We start from the raw sequence: 21,028 nt of genomic DNA on the forward strand, positions 1-21,028 counted from the left end.
ACAGATCACCAAGAATATGCAGTCAGTGCAGCCATTAATCATCCGTGCAGACTCCTTGGAAAAGGGCAAAGTTTCAACTGTGTCTCAAATGATGTACGCATCAGAAGAAGAAATTCTGTTTCAGAAATGGTATAAAATATCATCCCTGAACCAAAAATAATAGTAATAAAAAGCTGAGTTTTAATTTTTTTTAAATATGAGTAATTAAAATAAAACCAGAATTGCTGTATTTGATGCAAAAAAAAAGAGGCAGGTTACTTTTATGAATGCCATAAAAATAAACCATTTTAATAGATACATAAATAAAAGGTTTAAAGTAGACTTTCCCCCCAGACATGAAGATGGCCTAGCTTCTGTACAGAAACTGAACAATATCCATGTGACTACTAAATTAAATAATCACTTTGTTACATTCAAAATAATTGGAGGCAAATACACAATGAAATGATGCACCTGAATCATTCACCTTTCTCATCCTAGCAGTGTATACAGTATTTTCTTTTACAGTACTCTGAGGATATGGATCTGTTAAATAAAATCTCTGAATAACAGAGTGGAAATAAACTTAAAAATCAAAGGAAAAAACCCAAACAACCCTAGCACCCAAAGGGGTACCTTGCATCAGCCCGTAATTAAAGTTCTAATGGAGGAGAAATAAGTACTGTGCTGTAAAATAAATTATGTCTTTTACATATTGCTGTATAGTTATCTTAAAGTGTTAAAATATTACATTCACTTTGGTGATGTGTTTTTCACTATGCCTATAATAAATTATATCTGGTGTGTGCTAGCTCTTCACGTGTGTTGAATAACAACCTTCTGGTTTTATTACAAATGCGGGGAGCTTAGCACATCTAGGACATTTAAAAACTATCTCTGATTTATGGAAGACAGACAAAGTCTAATTCAAAGCAGCTTTCCTCCCATCATGACCATGGCCTCCTGCCCAGCACCTCGAAGAAGTTACTCTGGTGGCTTCAGGTTTTTGCTGTTGTATCAAAGAAGGTCATGGTGGTGACTAACACTTTCTGACCCATTGTTTCCCCCTTCTCTCTATGAATCATCTTGTAAATCTGAGAACATCTGCCACTAACATCTCAATACTCTCCAAATGTTCCAACTAATTTAGGCAAGAAACAGCCATTTGTCCATCAAAAATTAGTTTACAGAAATATTACTGCCGTTGTTATCTAGAATTTAGCAGTGATGGGCAAGCACCATACATCCCGTAGAGGAGAAAGTTTGTCATGTAGATGCTTACGTACACTGAAGGCAAAGCTTTGAGATATCCTGTGCTGATGGCATCAGAGAACAAAAAGATGACAACCTTCATCCACAGTCCAGAGCTAGCATTTCTAGTATATTCTGTCTGAAGTTCAAGAAGTTTGGCTAAGCTGACTTAGAGTCTATCCACCAGCAAGACGTGAACGGCAATGTAATGACTGTGCTTTTTTCTGATTTGTCTTTTTCTTGTTCTTCTTTTGCTTATTCCCACCTTTACTTTTATCAGCTTTCTTTTTCTTCTCATCCTCTTTAAACCACGGACCCCAGACTCCTCCATTCAGCTTCGGGTTACTCCGAGGGTCCTTCGGTGGGTATCGAACGGGAACCGCCGTCTTATTGAACTGTGAAAGCCTCCGCAGCAGCTGCTTCACTACATCTGGGTACCTTGTGGAGAGATCCACTCGTTCATAGGGATCAGCAGTGATGTTGAAGAGCCACACTGTTTTGCCAGCTGACCAAGAAACACGTTCGTTGTGCCAGCGGTTGGGGCCTGCGTTACTGAAGGCCTGTGGGGGTACCCAGTCACTGTATCCTGGATTCCCTGTCAGTAGTTTCCAATGATTCACTCTGATGGCAGACTGAATCGCAGTGTTCCAGATCCCATACCCAGCTGCCCAGGATCCATTTTTGGCTTTGGTGTAAATTGGGTCAATGTTGTGCAGGATGTCTACCCGTGGAGATCGTCTGCCTTCGCTAATGGTTTCCCATATATCATAACCATCCAGCTGGATATCTTCATCGATCTGCCCTTCCGCCAGGGTGATCAAAGTGGGGAACCAGTCTGTGATGTGCACAAGCTCCTTACACACAGACCCTTTGTTTTTCAGAAGGGGACTATGGACAAACCCAACAGCACGGATCCCTCCTTCCCAATAGGTCCCTTTGCTTCCTCGCAGAGGCCAGTTGCTTCCTCCAGCCATTGGCTGCCCACCATTATCTGAAGAATATATGATAATGCTATTCTCATAGTAGCCATACTGCTTTAAGGCAAGGGTTACATTGTTTATGGCTTCATCCAAACAAGCCAGCATTGCAGCATATCTTCGCCTATTGATGTTATTTATCGATCGATAATGTTCAAAATACTTGCCTGGTGCCTGCAAAGGTGAATGAACAGCTTGGTAAGCAATATAGAGGAATATAGGCTTCCCGGGGTTATGAGAAGCTAAGATTTGTTGTACTTTCTGTGTGTACATCTGTGTGGAGTAGATGCCGTTGTCATGATCCCAAGCTGCATTGTCATTCTCATACAGGTCATAGCCACATATCCCAGGGCTGTCACATTTGAAGTGGGTGTAATAGTCGCCACTGCCTAACAGGGAGCCGAAGAAGGTGTCAAATCCTCTCTGTGTGGGCATGCATTCTCTGCGATAAAATCCCAAGTGCCATTTGCCAACCATGTGTGTTGAATAACCAACCTCCTTCAGCTTCTGAGGTAGTGTGATGTTATCCAGAGGTAAGCAGTTGGGCTGGCTTGGCCGTATAATGGAGTGCTGAAGGCCGGTGTGTATCTGGTACCTAGAGAAAGAGGGGAGACAGGCATTAGGTTGTGGTGGGGAGGAATGCTCAGACCCTCCTTATGCACGGACACCCATGTGGATAACTAGCAGAAAATACTCCTATGCATGCAGCAGTTTTCTCTGGAAATATATGGAAGTGCGTATGTAAAAACCTAACAAAGTCATACTATTAGACCGGCTGGAATAGGAGACTGGTAGCTGTTTCCTTCACACATGTTTAAGAACAGTTCTCTCACCTCCTTTGGCCAGTGGGCAACAGAACTGAGCAGACAACATGACAAAGCAGCATCACTCACCTCTAGGGGCTGGTCCCATTTTTCATGTTTTAATTTCCTTGTAACTGTGAGCAGTATCAAAGGATCTCAGAGGCAATATGCTGCCTGGAAACCATCGTTTGAGCACTACTAGTTTAAAGGTAGCAGTCAAACTCATAGACCTTGATGGTATCCCTTCTGTATAATAAAAACCCCAGAAAGAAGAATGATTGCATTGTGGATAAATACAATTTTTCCACTGCCTCATAATTTGCTAGTGGTAAACATAACTACAGTATATAGATATGCTGGATTTTGAGCAGGTAACAGCAGTATATTTAAAGGACAGGATAATAAATTCTGCAGTGCAGTACAGTCTATGTGTAAAGAATACATATGGCCTCCATATGATTAGAAAGTTAATTCAGTATGGGCAGTAGTACCTATCAAGAATCAAGGACAAATCCATTTAAATGAGTTTGACATTAAGAATTAAAATGTAACAGCACACTGTAAACCAAAGAAGATTTCTCCCTGAGAGTGAGAAGAGATTAAACCCTCAGGCATGAACAGAACAGCCAGGTCCACCAACACTGTGAATCTTCCCCCAAACCTCTTCTTTTATTCATTTGTGGCAGTAGGAGTTGGGGCTTCCTAACACATTCTGCTAGTATTGCCAATCTGACTGGCCTCCTGAGCTATCTGGAAAATGAAAAGCATTAGGCTCTGGCTGCCCATAAATAACTTCAAGTCTGCCATCCTGGCCAAGATGTTAGAAGGCACCAGAGATGTCTTTAATGCCTGCCTATCTGTAATAATTATGTAACTCACATTTTATTCTTGAACTTATTTCCACAGAAACAGAAGGTCTGGTCTAATTCATTTATTGCACAAGCCTTCGGTGTCACACTCCTCTGCTTTAAGCTGGCCTGTACCAAATATACTGCAGCACTGCTGCTTTACTTTGTCTCTCTGGCATTGTTTCTGTACCTGGAGCCCTGCCATCTAATTGTCCCAAAAATCACACACTGTTGATGACACAGGAGATACTGCAGTAGTTACAGCATAGTCTCAAGTCAGGGCTTCTGGATCTACACTTGCCTTTTGAAAGAGAAACACCATGCACACAGAAATACCCACATCTTGCCCATGATTCAAGTATAAAACTTGTCTTTTAGAACAGGTAAGCTTCAATAAGGAAACCACACTATTGCAGTGCCCCATACTTCGGTTCACTCCATCTTTGAGTCCTCAGTGAACTATGTTCACAAGACATTTAATTTCCTTCCCCTTCTCCTTCCTTTGCTTTGTTTAACTCCTTCAGTAAATTCCCCTTATTTGATCCAAGTGAAGAAGTCCTTGTGTGTCCCGTCCCCCCCCCCCCACTATTTTAGTAAACAGCTTCTGCTTTCCCAAATGTTAACTGACTCCTCTGTCTTGAGATAGGCTCCAATCCCAGATGGACAGTTTCTCCCCCAGATAAGCCAATTTTGTTGGAAGTCAGCATTATCTAAAGAGACGCTGTTGCAATAGAGATCCTTCCACCTTTCTCCTTGACACAGAACCTAAACCTGGGGGGAAAAGGGAACAGAATTGGCAACACATTGCAAAACAAATTTGCCTCTTGAAAATGCCTACACAAAGTATGATATTCATACAAAGTTAATTCTCATAAAGAACTCATAAACAGGCAGATTCCCCACCTTGGGCTTTTTGACTATTTAGACAAGCATGGAATTCCTACACTGTTAATCTGACAAATACTGTACCAAAAAACATCAAGAATTAGCCTCAGTTTTAGGTGATATTTTTAGGAAAATACCTGGCATACAACAACGCATTTTATTTCAGCAATGCCCTCAATATGCTGGTTACAACACACACAGAGCAGTCCCTGCTCCTGTCTTTTTGCAGAAGACTTTGGTGTGTTTCCCATATGTGTTGGTGTATGCTATTTATGGCATAGCTATGCTTCTTAATATACATCTATGTACACAAATAGATTCTAGATATTCAGATGTGTAAAAAGGGATCTGCAATAACCAAGTTTAAGTAAAAATATTGGAGCAGGAGACATGTTTCAAAGAAATATCAACCTGTAATTATCAGAATAGTCTTCACTATTGCAAAACAGTCAAGATCTGTTCACTCTGCTGTGCCACATGCATTCCTAATTGATCCATTATGTGCCAATATCGGAAGACGGACACAGGGACTGTGAAAACCTAGATCTTGGGCCCACTGTAGGAGAGGGTCTGGTTCAAGACCATCTTAAGAACTTGAATGTACACAAGTCCATGGGACCTGATGAAATCCATCCACAGGTCCTGAAGGAGCTGGTGAATGAAGCTGCAAAGCCACTGGCCATCATATCTGAAAAATCATGTCAGTCTGGTGAAGTTCCTGATGACTGGAAAAAGGGAAATATAACCCCCATGTTCAAGAAGGGGAAAATGGATGACCCAGGGAATTACAGACCAGTCAGTGTCACCTCTGTGCCTGGCAACATCTGGGAGCAGATTCTCCTGGAAGGCATGCTAGGGCACAAGAAAAACAACAAGGTGCTTGGTGACAGCAGCATGGCTTTACTAGGGGAAATCCTGCCTGACCAATTTGGTGGCCTTCTATGATGGGGCTATGGAATTGATGGACAGGGGTGGAGCAGTTGATGTCATGTACCTGGACTTGTGCAAAGCGTTCGACACTGTCCCACATGACATCCTTGTCTCTAAATTGGAGAGACATCAATTTGATAGGTGGAGCACTTGGTGGATAAAGAACTGTCTGGATGGCTGCATGCAAAGAGTTGTGGTCAACAGTTCAATGTCCGGCTGGAGACCAGTAACAAGTGGTGTCCCTCAGGGATCGGTGTTGGGACCTGTCTTGTTCAACATCTTTGTTTGTGATATGGACAGTGGGATTGAGTGCACCCTCAGCAAGTTTGCCGATGACACCAAGCTGTGTGGTTTGGTTGGTACACTGGAGGGAAGGAATGCCATCCAGAGGGACCTTGACACACTTGTGAGGTGGGCTGATGCCAACCTCATGAAGTTTAACCATGACAAGTGCAAGGTCCTACACCTGGGTCAGAGCAATCCCAGGACACAGCTACAGGTTGGGCAGAGAAGAGATTCAGAGCAGCCCAAAGAGAAGGACTTGGGGGTGTTGGTTGAATGAGAAAATGAACATGAAGCAGGCGTCAGTGTGTGCTTACAGCCCAGAAAGCAACCGTGTCCTGGGCTGCATCAAAAGCAGCGTGACCAGCAGGTCAAAGGAGGTGATCCTGCCCCTCTACTCTGCCTCTTAGTGAGACCTCACCTGGAGCATTGTGTGCAGTTCTGGTGTCCTCAACATAAAAAGGACATGGAACTGTTAGGAACAAGTCCAGAGGAGGCCACGAGGATGATCAGGGACTGGAGCACCTCCTGTATGGAAGACAGGCTGAGAAAGTTGGGGCTGTTCAGCCTGGAGAAGAGAAGGCTGCATGGAGACCTCATAGCAGCCTTCCAGTATCTGAAGGGGGCCTATAAGGATGCTGGGGAGGGACCATGGCAGGGGGGTTGGAACTGGATGATCTTGAGGTCCTTTCTAGCCCTAACTATTCTATGATTCTATAATATTGCTTTTTCAGTGAAAGTCTTTTGCTTTCAGAGGACTTGCAGACCATTCATGGGAAAACAAAGTAATAAGCAGAAAGACAGTGACTATGTGGAAGTACATGGCATTAATAACAATAGGAAAAGTATCTCAAGATTACTGTTTCGAACTGTATTTAGACTGTGAAAGAGAAAAAAAAACTGTAAAAAGCAAAACACGAAGGAAATAAGAGGCAGATGCTGATTTTGGGGCAGTTCTCTTGAAGATAAACTCATGAGCCCACTAACTGCCGTGAAATGTCTGTGAAATACATTCTATAGATTTCATCGCCTTCCACCACAACATTAGCTAATACTTTAGAATGAATTGGTTGAATTTAATTCCAAATGCAGAAAGCAAGTTATGAGCATGAATAGTCTGGAATTCATTATAATTACAACACTAGTAACCAATTAAATATAAGCAAATGCTGACAGGCCACAGAGCCTAATGTCATAGTTTGGACTTTGACCCTTACGGATGGTGTTTACAGAAAGGTAATAGACTGGTATTATTCTGTACTAAGTATAGGGGTTCAAGACTTGTGAATACTTTATACACATGTACTATGCTCCCTTACTCATTACCTCTCCAAGTTTCTAGATTGTGGCTGTTTCTACTAGAAATATCTACTAGAAATACAGGACTTACAGAACAAGGAACTAAGTAAATGTTATGTGAAAAGTTCAGCTAATAGTTCTATTGAAAATTAATTTATGCTCACTACATGAGGATGTCTCTTCTTTGCACATTTCTTACCTTTTATTTCTATTTTACTAGTGTGGATGCTGTTCAGATTTTATAGTAACATCAGTGATAACTGTTCCAGCTGTTCAATACTAGTTGACTGTTACACCACTTTGTTGTAACAGACAGTGGTTGTTACATTATTCCACTTTCAGTCTCAAGGTGCAGAGACCATGAAGTTGTTAAAAGTCAAATACACATTCAAATGCCAGAATCTTTGTGGATGTAAATCACCATGAGTACACCAAAGTCAATTTGACCTGAGCTGAGGAATGCATTAACATTTGGAGGTTTAATTTCCCCCTTCTGATGTCCTTTGTAAAGCTAAAGAGTTTCCCCTTATGTGGAGAGAAAACCAAAGTACAGAAATGGATTGATAACAGTAATCTTTGGCACATTTGATTAACAAAGATGCACAGTTTGAGGTTTCTAACTTCAGGAACTAGCATAGATCTAGTAGAACATGTGGATACCAGTTAATAAAGTAGGCTAAAGGGACTGCTAAAGAACAGTCTTCGATACCTTACCTGAAACTGTGTAAAACACAACAGCTTGAAATACAGCTATTTCAGTTAAGAACATAGAAATCAGTGACACTTTTCAGTTAGACATTCGAGTCCTCAGAGGTCCCAGTTAGTGGGGTGAAAAACCCAACAATCCCAAACATCACACTTGCCACCAGCAAATCATTAGAAGCTGGACTCAATGATCCATAAGGGAAAACAGAGATAATAAAGACTTCTTTATAGGGTACTGAGGCTTCAGCATGGTGCCCACAAACCCTCAGTGTTTGGAAAAGCTGTTACTCTGAAGAGATATGTTCACTCTCATTTACCTCAAAGTTCATTTGGACTCTGTAAGATGCTTGTCAGGCAAGCAGAAGCTGACTGGAGGCTCTTCTGCTTTTAGCCCTCCGAACAGGCTGGTGAAGCTCATGGCAGAGAGATAGAGAGTTCCTGATCAGACACAGACCAACACCAACATGAAAGACTCACCAAGAAATTATTTGGATCAGAAATACTGGCCATAAATTTAAATGTTTTATGTGGAATCTGCTGAGGTTTTACAAACTAAAATGAAGGAGTGAAGCTGGAAAAGGGACAGGTTGATATAGGAGCCACTAGGGCATAGGATAGAGCTAAGGTGATTTAAATGAGATGCAGATAAGCTTACCACAGCCCAACATGAAGTGCTACAAAGCAGTCGTCACCCCTTCAGACTGATGAAGACAGCCATAGCCTGTAGCTATAGTGCTTCTCTCTCATTCTGCACTGAGTAAATTTACTGATAAGCAAAATATTTTCTAAGTTTTCATGTCTTTTTTATTTCCAGTCTTTTCCTGACTTAGATTCAGATGACAAGTCTGCTAATTTCCACTTACCATGCTTCCATGAGAGCAAAAGCAGGCAGCAGGTGTCTCAGTACTTGTTATGGTAGCAAATTTAATTCATTTCTAAATAAGACCAAGTTAGCTAAACACATTTCTTCAGTACTGATGGTCTATGGACGAAGGAGGTGATCCTGCCCCTCTACTCTGCTCTCGTGAGACCTCACTTGGAGCATTGTGTGCAGTTCTGGTGTCCTCAACATAAAAAGGACATGGAACTGTTGGAACAAGTCCAGAGGAGGCCACGAGGATGATCAGGGACTGGAGCACCTCCCATATGAAGACAGGCTGAGAAAGTTGGGGCTGTTCATCCTGGAGAAGAGAAGGCTGCGTGGAGACCTCATAGCAGCCTTCCAGTATCTGAAGGGGGCCTATAAGGATGCTGGGGAGGGACCCTTCATTAGGGACTGTAGTGATAGGACAAGGGGTAACGGGTTAAAACTTAAACAGCAGAGGTTTAGATTGGATCTAAGGAAGAAATTCTTTCCTGTTAAGGTGCTGAGGCACTGGAATGGGTTGCCCAGGGGGTAGTGAATGCTCCATCCCTGGCAGTGTTCAAGACCAGGTTGGATGAAGCCTTGGGTGACATGGTTTAGTGTCAGGTGTCCCTACCCATGGCAGGGGGTTGGAAGTAGATGATCTGAAAGTCCTTTCCAACCTTAACTATTCTATGATTCTATGATTCATGTGTAGTATTCCACATGTGTTTTCTAAATGTTCACATGAAAGTTTTGGTTTTCATGCAATATAGTCTTAGAAAAAATCCTAAGGAGCCCCAGGTCTATATTATAGAAGTTAGTCTTTCAGAAATAGCAGCTATGCAGCAGCATGGGAGGAAGTGCCTTTTTTCTGCCTTAAGTTCCAGACACTTGGTTCCAAAGTAAAGTTACTGCTAAGGCTTCAGTTTAACGTGCAGTTTAAATAAGAATGTGATTTCAGCCAGGTAGTTGGCTGAAACAGGACCAAAGTAAGCAATCAAAGTTTGTGCCATGAACATGAGTGATGCTGTGGGTATGGAAAGAACTTCCAAGTCATATGTGCAGCATTTTGTCCTGGTATTTTAACCATTTTTTATTCAGATCTTTATCCAAACAACACTATAGAGGGCAGGAAACGCCTTCCGCATTAGAGCATGGTCTGTCACAGAGCATACCCTTTTCCAATATAATTTAAGGGTAGAAAGCATGTATTGGCTTATGCTGCCTGTTTTATTACCTGCTTAAGATTGTGGGTAAGATATTCTGCATATCTACAATATGGTCCCAGTAGTGTTTGAATTAGATGTGCAATACTTTTACTGATGCATGTATTTGCAAATGGTACTACAGGTAGGCAGTCAGTTCTTTGGGATGGTGCGTGCATGACTTCCAGGAGAAAAACCCCTTGCACAAAAGAGAAAAGATTCATTACCAGAGCACACAGGCTGTTCTTCACAGGCTGTAGGGTTCAGAGAGCTCTGCTGAAGCAAATGGCTGTGCCACAGCCTGACCAACACTGCTTAAGTTTGGTGAGACATTTGAGGGAGGCAAAGACTGTCCACTATCAGAGACTGGCATGATCCCTCTGGTCCCCATAGTCCTGGTTCCGAACTATTCAATTGACTGACCGCTGAACACACACTGGGATGAGACCAGGGTGTGTGTCATTGCCTTACGTTTACAGCTTCTCATGGCAAAGAAATTCAGGTGCATGGGCAGGGAATCCCAAGTCAATCTGAACATGCCCCTGAGAGCATCTTCTCTGCTCTAGTCTTCTGACAGACTTAAACATACGACAGAAAAAAACCCCTCTGTGAATCTATCATTTAACCATTTTTGTTTCCTAGCTTATACATTTCAGGTTTGACAGGGGGAAAGGCAGGTTATGAATGCTGATGGATCAGAGAAGCAAGTGCAACATTAAAGACTGAATGTGAATTTCAAACCTTTGCAGATTTTCATCTGTGCTGGCCCAGATGAAAGAAAATTGAAGTTTTCCTATGCAGACATACCCATTCATTTCATCCTCAGCTGTATTCCTTGAATGTTTATGTGCTTATAAATCAGAGCAGAAAAATAACTTCTAAACCAAGTGTTTACAGAAAAAGTCTGACTGAAATGACTTTCTGAATTCATGTTCAAGGGTATTTCTTTTGAATTGGTAGTTTTTTGGGTTTGTGGGCTGGTTTTTTCCTTTTTTGTGTGTATTTTTTTCTTTTTGGGGGTGTTTTAAGTCAGCTAAAGCCTCTTCCATCAAATACAGGAAAAGAAAAAACCTAAGTAGTGATTTATTTGTGGATTATTAATGTTACCTTTTTTGTTCCATTTACCTTTTCCCGAGGACCTCCAGGAGCTGAGGTATTCTTGTTTAATGAAATGCTGTTTGGACTTTGATGCATTAACTCAACCTCAAAATCGGTTGGAAATTCTGATCTCATGCAAGACCTGACATGTGGCCATTTAAATAATGCCCTTACACTTTTATCACCCAGCACTTAGAAATGCCACCCAGGGTTACATTAACAAACATTTCACCATAACAAGAAGCAGAGGAACTCTTAGGCAACTGCTTGATGGTGCAGAAGCTGTGATGGACCCTGCTGCTCAAAAGCTGGAGAACCAAGGCTCTATGTTCTCTATGTTCTGACCTATGTTGCATCACAAGGACATGGACCAGCTCTTCTCTCTTTTATCTTCCCAACTCCTGCTGATACACCCCAGGAGCGAGGCAGAGCTTGGTGAGCAGCAGGAAGGAAACTGTTGTCTCTAGATCTGCCAGTTTTAAAGGGAAAAAAGGGAACCAAGCTGGGAGAGAAAAGAAACAGAAAACCCTTATCTGCATTTCCTTGGGGTTAATCTCCCTGGTTGCAAGGGCTGGTTAGTGCAGGGGAAAAGAAAACCAATATAATGCAATTCAAGCAGAATCTTCAGCTTTAAATCACCCCACAAATTAAGCTGCGATTAGTTTTCTCAAACCCTAATTTTGATGTTTTAAAAAGCATTATTAAACTGGCAGCATAGCTGCTTCTAACTTTTCCTGTCATTAAGACAATTTGTCTGCTCAAATGGGAGCACAAACAGTATAATGGAGTGGGAGTCAGCAACAGCTGGAATGCACATGTGTATATGCAACTATTGTTTCCTTTGCTCCCTGTTTGCTGCAGCTGTGGAAACAGAGAAGAGCATTTCCAACTTTATTACAGAGTGTTACTCATGTAGAAAAATGGTGTGATTAGAGTGATTGCATAATCAGCACTCTGAGTTTCATGTCTACATGGAAGGGACATGAGAAGAAAACAATTTGACTAAATACTTTCCATGCCAAACACAAATCCAGATGATGCCCCCAAATTCTGGGCTATCAGCAAAAAATAAGTCCCATCGGATATTACACCCAATCAACATGTTACCAGCAAAAGAAACGCAATGCTGTGAGTTCTTGAGTATACTGGAGCTACACTCCAAGAAGAGAAGCTCCCATAAACAGAATAGCACTGCCTATTTCTCTGAAATTAAGGCAAGCAAATGTCAAAGAAAAACCAAGTCTTTAAGAGAGGTTATTATTTTAGTCCTGCTGCAGTCATTTTTATAGGGAGAAAACCAGAAGAAAATGGGATAAATGGAGCCTAAAAGCCATAAATTGGCATGCAGAAGAACTTCCCCCGCAGGTACTTCAAACAGTGGTCTGCAGTCCCTGCTGCAGCACTGCGGGAGGCTGGAGTGAGATCAGCATGTCACAAAAGGGACACAGCACATATCAGTTTGTGAAGGCTGCTCTCTGTGCTACAGCACGTAACTCCTGAGCATTGACAGTGTGTAAAACTGGCCTTCATTTTAATCTGTGTGTTCACTGCTGTGCTGGAGAGAAGAGCATCTCAGATACTAGTAACATCCTGAACTAGTCATTCTGACAGACAGGGTTCCATTGTGTGTTGCTGAAGCATTCTGCTAAAAATCTCAAGGCTGAAATCATAATTCTGTGATAGTTTGGGAAAATTAGTTAATCTTTATATGAGAAGAATGTATTCAGTGAATGCACCTAAGAGATGTGAAACATTCATTATATGGTTACCTTTCGTAAGAAGACATCTTTCATAAAAAAGATAAACTTGATAGCAGTCCTTAAGGTAGCAGCCAAACAGTTATTTTATTACCTTACACTTTAATTAAAGTACTCATTCTGACCACATATTACTACTTTGAATTATTAATCTGTCCAGTACTTAGAGCCTTCATCAAGCAAAATGCTGTATAGTGACCCTGAATTGTCAGCAAAGATGACTGAGGACAAAATGACAAGATGTAAAATCCAGGTTAACAACAACCATATCATATCATTTGAGAGAGAGAACTGATTTAAAACTAAAGAACATTATGACACTGATGAAAATTCAGTATTATTTGGTGCTTCAGCGACATCTCAAGTGCTTTAGATACTTTCATACAAAATCCAAATCCAAACATTCCATTTCTGAGCATGACATTGAGGAATGTCACAGTTTCATCACCTTATTGCACTGAAGTGTATCATAAGTGTCCTGGGTTCAGCAGTAGCAGTCACTTTTTCTCCTTCTTAGTAGCTGGTGCAGCGCTGTGTTTTGGCTTTCAGCCTGGGAACAGTGCTGATAACACCAATGGTTTTAGTCACTGCTCAAATGTTTAGTCTGACCAAGGACTTTGTGAGTCTCATGCTCTGCCAGGGAGGAGGGGAAGCTGGGAGGAAGCAGAGACAGGACACCTGAACCAAACTAGCTGTCGTGGTTTAAACCAAGCATGACTGCTACTGCTGAACCCAGGACACTAGCCAAAGAGTTATTTCATATCACAGCATGTCGTACCCAGGATGTAACTGAGAGTTACCCAGAAGAGCCAGTTCACTGTGAGGTTGGACTACATATCAGTCGGTGCTTGGTCGGGCGGGGTGGGGTGAGTTATCAGTCAGTGGGTAGTGAGGTGTTGTATTCTCTTCCCTTGCTATTTCCTTTATCATTATTATTATTGTTGGTGGCACCAGCAGTTTAAACCACTTGTTTAAACCACAACAATAAGCCATTTTCTTTTGAAACCTTAGATTAGTCTTTAAGATTGCAACTTAAAATCAGACATAAATTAGTGTGAGTATGCTAAAGAAGTGGTATTGGCCACAATTTCCCTTTAGTTTTTTTAATATTCCTATTATCCTGCTCTGTGATATGTCTCAAACTCAACTGTCTCAAAGCACCTATTACAGCAAAGAGAGAAGAGATTCTAGCTCCCTTTATCAGTATGTATCTACTTAATTAGAAGGATCAATTCCATCAGTTTTAACTGAATACTCTTAGATAAATTTTTGCTCTTTGTTATAAAAATATCAAAATAAGTCCCTGGATTAATGCAGGAAACCCCTTTTCCAGTGTAGAGATTCATTGGGAATGACAATTAATTAAGAAATATTCCTGCATAATCATTTCTGCTTCATCTCAGCTTTGCTATTCTATTTGTTCTACTTAATGCAACCTATCATATAATGTTATTGTAAAATTTGTACGTTTACATTAAAAGGAAATTATTATCTCTTCCTTCATCTCCCATTTATCACACATCAATTCAACATACCAGGATATCCACCTAGAGCAATATGATATAGCTGAGCATTCATGTTTAAAGCTTAATTACACATTTCTAGACACTTGTAACTGGTACTGCTTGACACATCAGTTGCAAATGACAAACTGTGATTCAAAACTAAAACTGAGAGGCACGCAATCCACTTCCTCCACTTTAGCAACGTAGCCTCAAGCTTTACACAGACTGCAATGCCCACCCAGACACCTCCTGTTCAAGATTTATAACACTACCATTTTTCTTCCTGTCAGTGAGATAACCATGCCCTTCACTGTTGGCTCTACAGCTATCCTGGTACAGACACAAGCCAGAACCTGTTTTGTGCCACTCCAGAGATGCTGCTAGAACTGATTTTCCCACAGAAGATCTGATGATACCAAGTACAGCTTTATCCAGATTGGAGGATAAAATACACTTTGACTTTTCAACACCACAGATAGTTTTCTGAGTTGACATCTACTGGCAACAGCAGTAGCACTGAATCGTTAGCAAAAGGAATAACCTTGACTTGAAAGAGAGGGCTGAGAGCCAAGAGACACACTTTCTGCTGGGTTCTGCATCGTTTTTAGCCTGAGCACTTCAGCTGACCTCTAATTCTTTTGCCCTTCTGACACTTTCATATAACCTTTTGTGTTTCTCACTCCTTTAAGCAGGGGTGGTACTATGTCCATTGTACACCACAACTAATGCTCAAAATGGGTGTCTTAAGTCTGCTGATAAAAAACATTGGCATGATGCAAAGGAGCCTCATGATGCTAAAACCACTTTGTAACTGGATTTATTAAAGTACAGACATCTACTTATTTGAAATTATCTGCTTATTTACAATGATTACCAGCAGATGTATGAATTTTGTCATGTATTGCTGGCTACTGAACTAGATCCTTTTTCCTCACTGAATTCTGACTGTTGATAGCACTACTGATTTCTTTTTTTCTACTTCCCAATTCACTTGAAATATACTGTATTAAAACCCATGTTTCAGAACTGACCACAACATGCAAACCCACTTTTGATGGAGACAATGGCTGGTGTTGAAGGCATGGTGTGCAGTTCCCAAAGAAGTTATGGATTAAGATACTGAAGTATTTTATCAACCTGGGTCCCAGACAAAAGGTTCCTGATTGACAACATGGGGAAATTAAACATCTCTGCTTATTCATAGGGGAGATTCAACATGGCAATGAGATGCTTTTGCTGCTGTGGACGTAGATGTAGGTGTAGCAAATGAAGGAAGGAGTGGGGAGCAGTGTTTCAGGGCTGTTAGTCATTTATGACAATTTTTAAGTAACACATCAGAGGTATTACATACTGTATAATATGGCATAAAAAGTAAAATGGCTGTAGTCAGAGCACAATGCTTTTCTTCCTTTAGGGATTTTCAAGTTTCTGTGAAGCAATAACAGTATGAAGATGATTTGAACTCCTTTCCCACATATCCTTAAATCTAGTGGCCATCAGTTTCTTTCTCTCTTAAAATCTCCCTATGTTGGCACTCAAAAGTAACAGAAGTTCAGCAGGTACTGTGCCCAGGTCACTGCAACCTGTCCCTTTTAACAAGGGAACAAATAGCAAAAGCCCCCACAGATGCCTCCAATCATAGTGAGCCAGGAGCTTGGTACTTCGTAGGGCTCTTTTCTCCTTCTGGAGAACCCAATAGATTCTCTGCACCCAGTTCAAACTAGCCAAAGGCTAGGAACAGTGTAAGGCTGCTATGTGGAGCAGGAGGGCAGTGAATCAGAAAGCTCTCTTTGGGTGACTAAAAGCAGCCCACACATTTGACAGTTGCCAGGTACCAGGGTAGAAAGCAGTACGAAGCCCCCTCCCACCATTTTGCCACACTTTCCCCTTTCCTTCAGTCCCCTATGTGATGGAAAAGCACAAACCAGAGTTAATAAGGAATGGAGGTTATTAGCATGTCTGTTTCCAGGCCTTCATGCAATTGAATAATGAAGTGATTCGGATAAATGCTTCTTTATTTCCCTCCTAAATCTGCCTTATCAAAACAAGTAATGCTATCTTGGATGTCACTGCTGCACCCTCCAAACCTCAAGGTAATTCCTCATTTATACTGCTCCTCAGTCACATGTTGCTTTGCTGTTTGCATTGCAGAAGTGTTCAAAAAAGAAACTAGGGCCACAGTATAATAGTCTTGGAAATAAAATGGAGTATGATAGGGGGGAATGGAAACAGCTACCTAATCATTGTTAGCCCAACTAAAATCTAGAAATGATCTCTCTTACATATATAGCAATTATGTCTAAAACCAGACAAAGCATATAGAAAATACTAGCTCTAAAATGTTAATATATGAATGAAACTGTGCCTTATGTAAGATGTTAGTAGGTGATTTTGATACCACAAGAATGACACATGCAATGGAGTGAGTTGCATAAGCACAAGGGAGGTGTAAATTTGACACATACAAAGTTTTGGCATTCAGTATTTTAAACAATTAAATCCTAAGTACATCCATGTAACCTGTGTAGTGATGCCATCAATGCTGTACACCTGCCTTCTGTGGGGCTTCCCCCTCCCCTTACCGGAAAGGGTGTTTTAACAGAGTGGTATTAGCATCATGTATCCTGTAGTACGTGATTTAAAGGCAGATGCCCTCTTGCAGATGTAGATGACGCACACTGAGGCAGGACGTATACTATTCTACACGTATTATAATCTCTACGATGCTATGAAAGAACTTCAAGGCAAAGAGTGGCTTGGAAGAGGTGGATGGGTTATCAGCCTGATTCAGACATCAAAACTAAGGCAGAAGTTTTCACTGAGTTCACAGGGCCCTTGTTTGGACCTCTTACTTTGGACCTGTCTGCCCTTTCCATACTCTGTAAGGCACCCAGATGGGTCACTACCAGACTGACACTTGATAGTAACCCATTCTGATCTATGGTCAATCCAAGAGCTGCCCATATATTCATACTTCTCTTGTTCAGCTGCATACTGTTCTTTTTCTGGAGTTCACTACATCCCATCAATGCTCATTATACAGAAAGAATAAGCATAAATTGTGTGTTATGTTACTAATTGGTTGCATATATTGTCATAGCCCACGAATTACCACAGCTAAGAGCTGAAAGACAAAATCAACATAACACTGGAAAAGAAAAACAATTAAGAAAACCTGAAATAATTTAAACTGTGATCTTTTATATTGTGAGACATTTACTTTTCCAAAGGTTTATTTTGGAGCTATGAGAAATAAACATTAGGTGTTAAGGAGAAAAGGAAACACATTTAGCATTTCTAAAAGTGTTTTTGTTTGATTAAATAGCTATAGAGCTCTGACTCAGAAAGATCCCTTTGTAACAAAAGACCTTCCACTCCTGCTTCAACTCCTTGGATGCAAAAGAGCTTTCATGAATGGGGTAGATTTAAACAACTGCCTGTTCTTGAACTGATGCTTCAGTGTACTTCCAGTCTTTGCAGCATCACAAGAGTTTTACAAACTGATCTATAAATGGTTTTATAGTAGACACAAATAGATGCCTAATGGGATTCTTAAAGACCTCCCTAGATCTCCATGAAATCAATACAAGTTACAGCAATTAAGAAAACACCCAAACCCACTGATTCCAAATCTGCATTATTAAGCTTCTTTTAAAAACATGTTCCTTCAAGACCTTTCTGTAACCCTTTCACTCCAGCCAAGGCAACTGAAGTTGCTAAGGTGGGTGGAAACTTCTGCATACTGGTATGTTCATGGGGACATCTAAAATGACATCTAGGACTCTTAGAGTAGCATGGCAGCTTTTTTATTAGCAGAAAATATGTTCACTGTCTAAAACATTTATTGTGATAAAGGAGATCAGTAAACTGTTCTCCATTTTGACTTGTAATCCTATTAACCCAGTAGAACTGTACCTGGTGTCATTAAAAGTGCACACTATGTTTTCTCAGAGGTTGCAAATCAAAATGACCATCACCACAGCAAAGCAACCCCTACACGTTCCTCTTTGACCAAGCACTTGGTGCAAAAGTTGACAGGAAGACTGCAAGCCATCACTCTGTTTCAAGTGCTATTAACTACATGGAGCAGTACTCAATCCATGGCAAATGACGTGTGGCTCCCAAATCACTCGTGTTCTTTCAAGGTTGTGAAATGATGGATTTCAGTGGTTAATAAACCTGGCAATAATGTCACAATTAGCAAAGATGCTTTAATGCCAAAGAAGTGAAGTATCAGCACTGAGAGTCTGTTGCTGTTATTTTGAACATTCATCTCTGTGTGGGGAGAGGAATATGGGAATTGTGGGGATTGTAAAGGGAAAAGAGGGGAGGAGAAGAAAGAAGAATTAGGCACATTTCATATGTGTCATGAATGAGAAGACGAACTATTTCTTTCCTCCTCAGGAGCCAAAAGAGTTAAAGGAGGAGATCAGCACAACTGAAGGCACACACAGTAATTTGCTGACATTGTATAGTATTGCCTGTATTACAACTGTACAATACCACACAGAGCTGATGAGTTGTGACAATACCACAGAGCTATCTTCAGTTGGGAGAACGTGAAGATGTTAATAAAACTGCTAAATATCAGAACATTACATCTGTTCAGTTTTGTTTGTAGAGGCTTTCTCATTGACTAAGCAGATCTGTCTTCCCTGTGTAGCTCTAATGGGTCACATAAGGAGGGAAGCAACCCAAAAGAAGCTATAAACCCTTCAGGAAGCCTGTCAGCTAACTCAGTAAACAAATTCTTATCTACGTTTTCCTATTAGTTCTAGCAATACATAATGTACACAGCTTTGCAGTCTCGAAGCATTCCACAAAACAGATAAATCAACATTGCTATTTGAAATACAGGCACTCCAAGATAGGGAAAAATGAAGCATCTCACAGAAATAACCCAGCACTAAAGACATAACTGTAGAATGAGCCCTGGTCTTCTCAAGCTCAGCCTGGGGCTCCACAATGGCATAAGAAAAGTCCACAATTAGGTTCAGTGCCTACACTAAACAAGAGAGCACCTAAGCAGGCAGCCTCACTCAAGGGCAGGTTAGAAAAGCAAGAACATAGTTGGATGCATGACACTGATTTTCAGTTACAAACTAGATCAAGCTTGTGTCTTGACCATTTTCATTTCATGTAGAGAATTCATCTACATTCACTGAACCTGAAACTCCCTGTAGTGCATTTCCTTATGTACAACTGGAGCTTAGTAAGTCTGCCAACTGCAAACACTGAGAGCAATAGGCTTATCAAGGACCTATTAACCAGGTTTCTCACAATGCATACTATAAAACATGTTTTCAACTTGTTCTGCAAATGTGCCCCTACAGGTTAACCATGCTGCCTAAATACACCAGCTCTTCACCAACTGACCCAGTTGATAGTTCAATATTCAGCACATTATGTATTTTGAATGCCAGTAATCTGGCTCCATGACATACAATGCCTCAGCAGTTCATCTGATGCTAAGCTTTTCATGAGCAGTGCTCTATAAATGGCAGGACCAACTTTGCTTTGTTTTAAAACCAAGCATCTGCTTTTCCAAACAAGGCTGACACATGTGTGTTCAAAATCAAAATGCAAGAGGGGTGGCCAAAAAATGCAAGCTAAAAACCTGGGTTAAACATGCATTTTGGCTCTGATTTGGGAAAATGAAGCTTATTCTATCTTTCTCATGTAATTTATTTAACCAAGAGGTGAGCTGTAGTGATGGTCATTTGGGGAAACTGCAGCAATCTCTCCTGATAAGAATGGTCAATGGCTGCTCCATATTAGGAAGAAAGGAGATAGAGAAATAAAGAGATAGGGAAGGGAAAGGGAAGATCAATGCACAGAAACCACATTAGAATTAAAGTAGAAAACAGTTGTTTCATTAGGGCTTGATCCAGATATTAACATCACCCAAAACTTTAAATGAAGCCTTACATTACTTTTTCTGCACTTTCTTTCACTACTTTAAGTACATAATATTTTACACATAAAGCCAGTTGTAGGTATTGTTTTAAGTGCAGTATTTTAAAAACAGAGAGCTACTTATCTAAAATCCAAAGGAATTTGAAACGTGTCTAATCTAGACATGACGGTAGGTAATAAAAGTGTCAAGGACACTATGAGCTAGCTAACAGAAAACGGAATTACTTCTCAGGCTTTTACTGCCTGAAAATTAAGATCATTTTTTTCTTCTTCTTTGAGAAGGTTTTGGGTTTTTTTCTATTCTTTTGAATGTCAGTTAAGTTTAAACCATCCAATAAATTTTCTGATGTTACTTCCCTCCTGCCTCTTTTCCATTTGAAGACTGAATCAAGCAGGAAAAAAAATACCTTGTGGCCAACTAGTTTTGTGCATTTGGTCACAAGGAGCATAGCTTAGAAATGATGCATCACTCTAGGAAAAGCAGAATAGCAGAGAATTATTATACTTGGAAATGGCATAAATGCCGGGACAGCTGCAGAGAAACCATGGCTGGACACATATTCCCTTGAAATATGTAAGTTAGGTTCAGTTGTGGGATGCGAAAGCAAGTTTTCTCCTGGTTCTTCAGTTCTTTGGTATGTTACACAAGCTCCCTTTCCCCTTTATTTTCATACCAGTACATAACTATTTTAGGAACTGGGTTTCTCTGACCCACTGACTGATTCTCATTTGTCTCTTTGA

At 40.7% G+C, this 21,028-nt stretch overlaps 1 protein-coding gene across 1 annotated transcript in view; it reads right to left on the reverse strand.

Moving 5' to 3' along the window:
* Nucleotides 1–263: 263 nt before the first annotated feature.
* The window catches only part of ARSJ (arylsulfatase family member J), a 43,946-nt gene continuing 23,181 nt past the window's right edge, over nt 264–21,028 (reverse strand). The window contains exon 2 of the mRNA XM_005151497.3: nt 264–2,802. Within this exon, the coding sequence (XP_005151554.2) occupies nt 1,407–2,802 (1,396 nt within the window). The 3' untranslated portion in view covers nt 264–1,406. The remainder of the gene's footprint in view (nt 2,803–21,028) is intronic.

This window comes from Melopsittacus undulatus, chromosome 7, assembly GCF_012275295.1.
Source record: "Melopsittacus undulatus isolate bMelUnd1 chromosome 7, bMelUnd1.mat.Z, whole genome shotgun sequence".
Taxonomy (NCBI): Eukaryota; Metazoa; Chordata; class Aves; order Psittaciformes; family Psittaculidae; genus Melopsittacus; species Melopsittacus undulatus.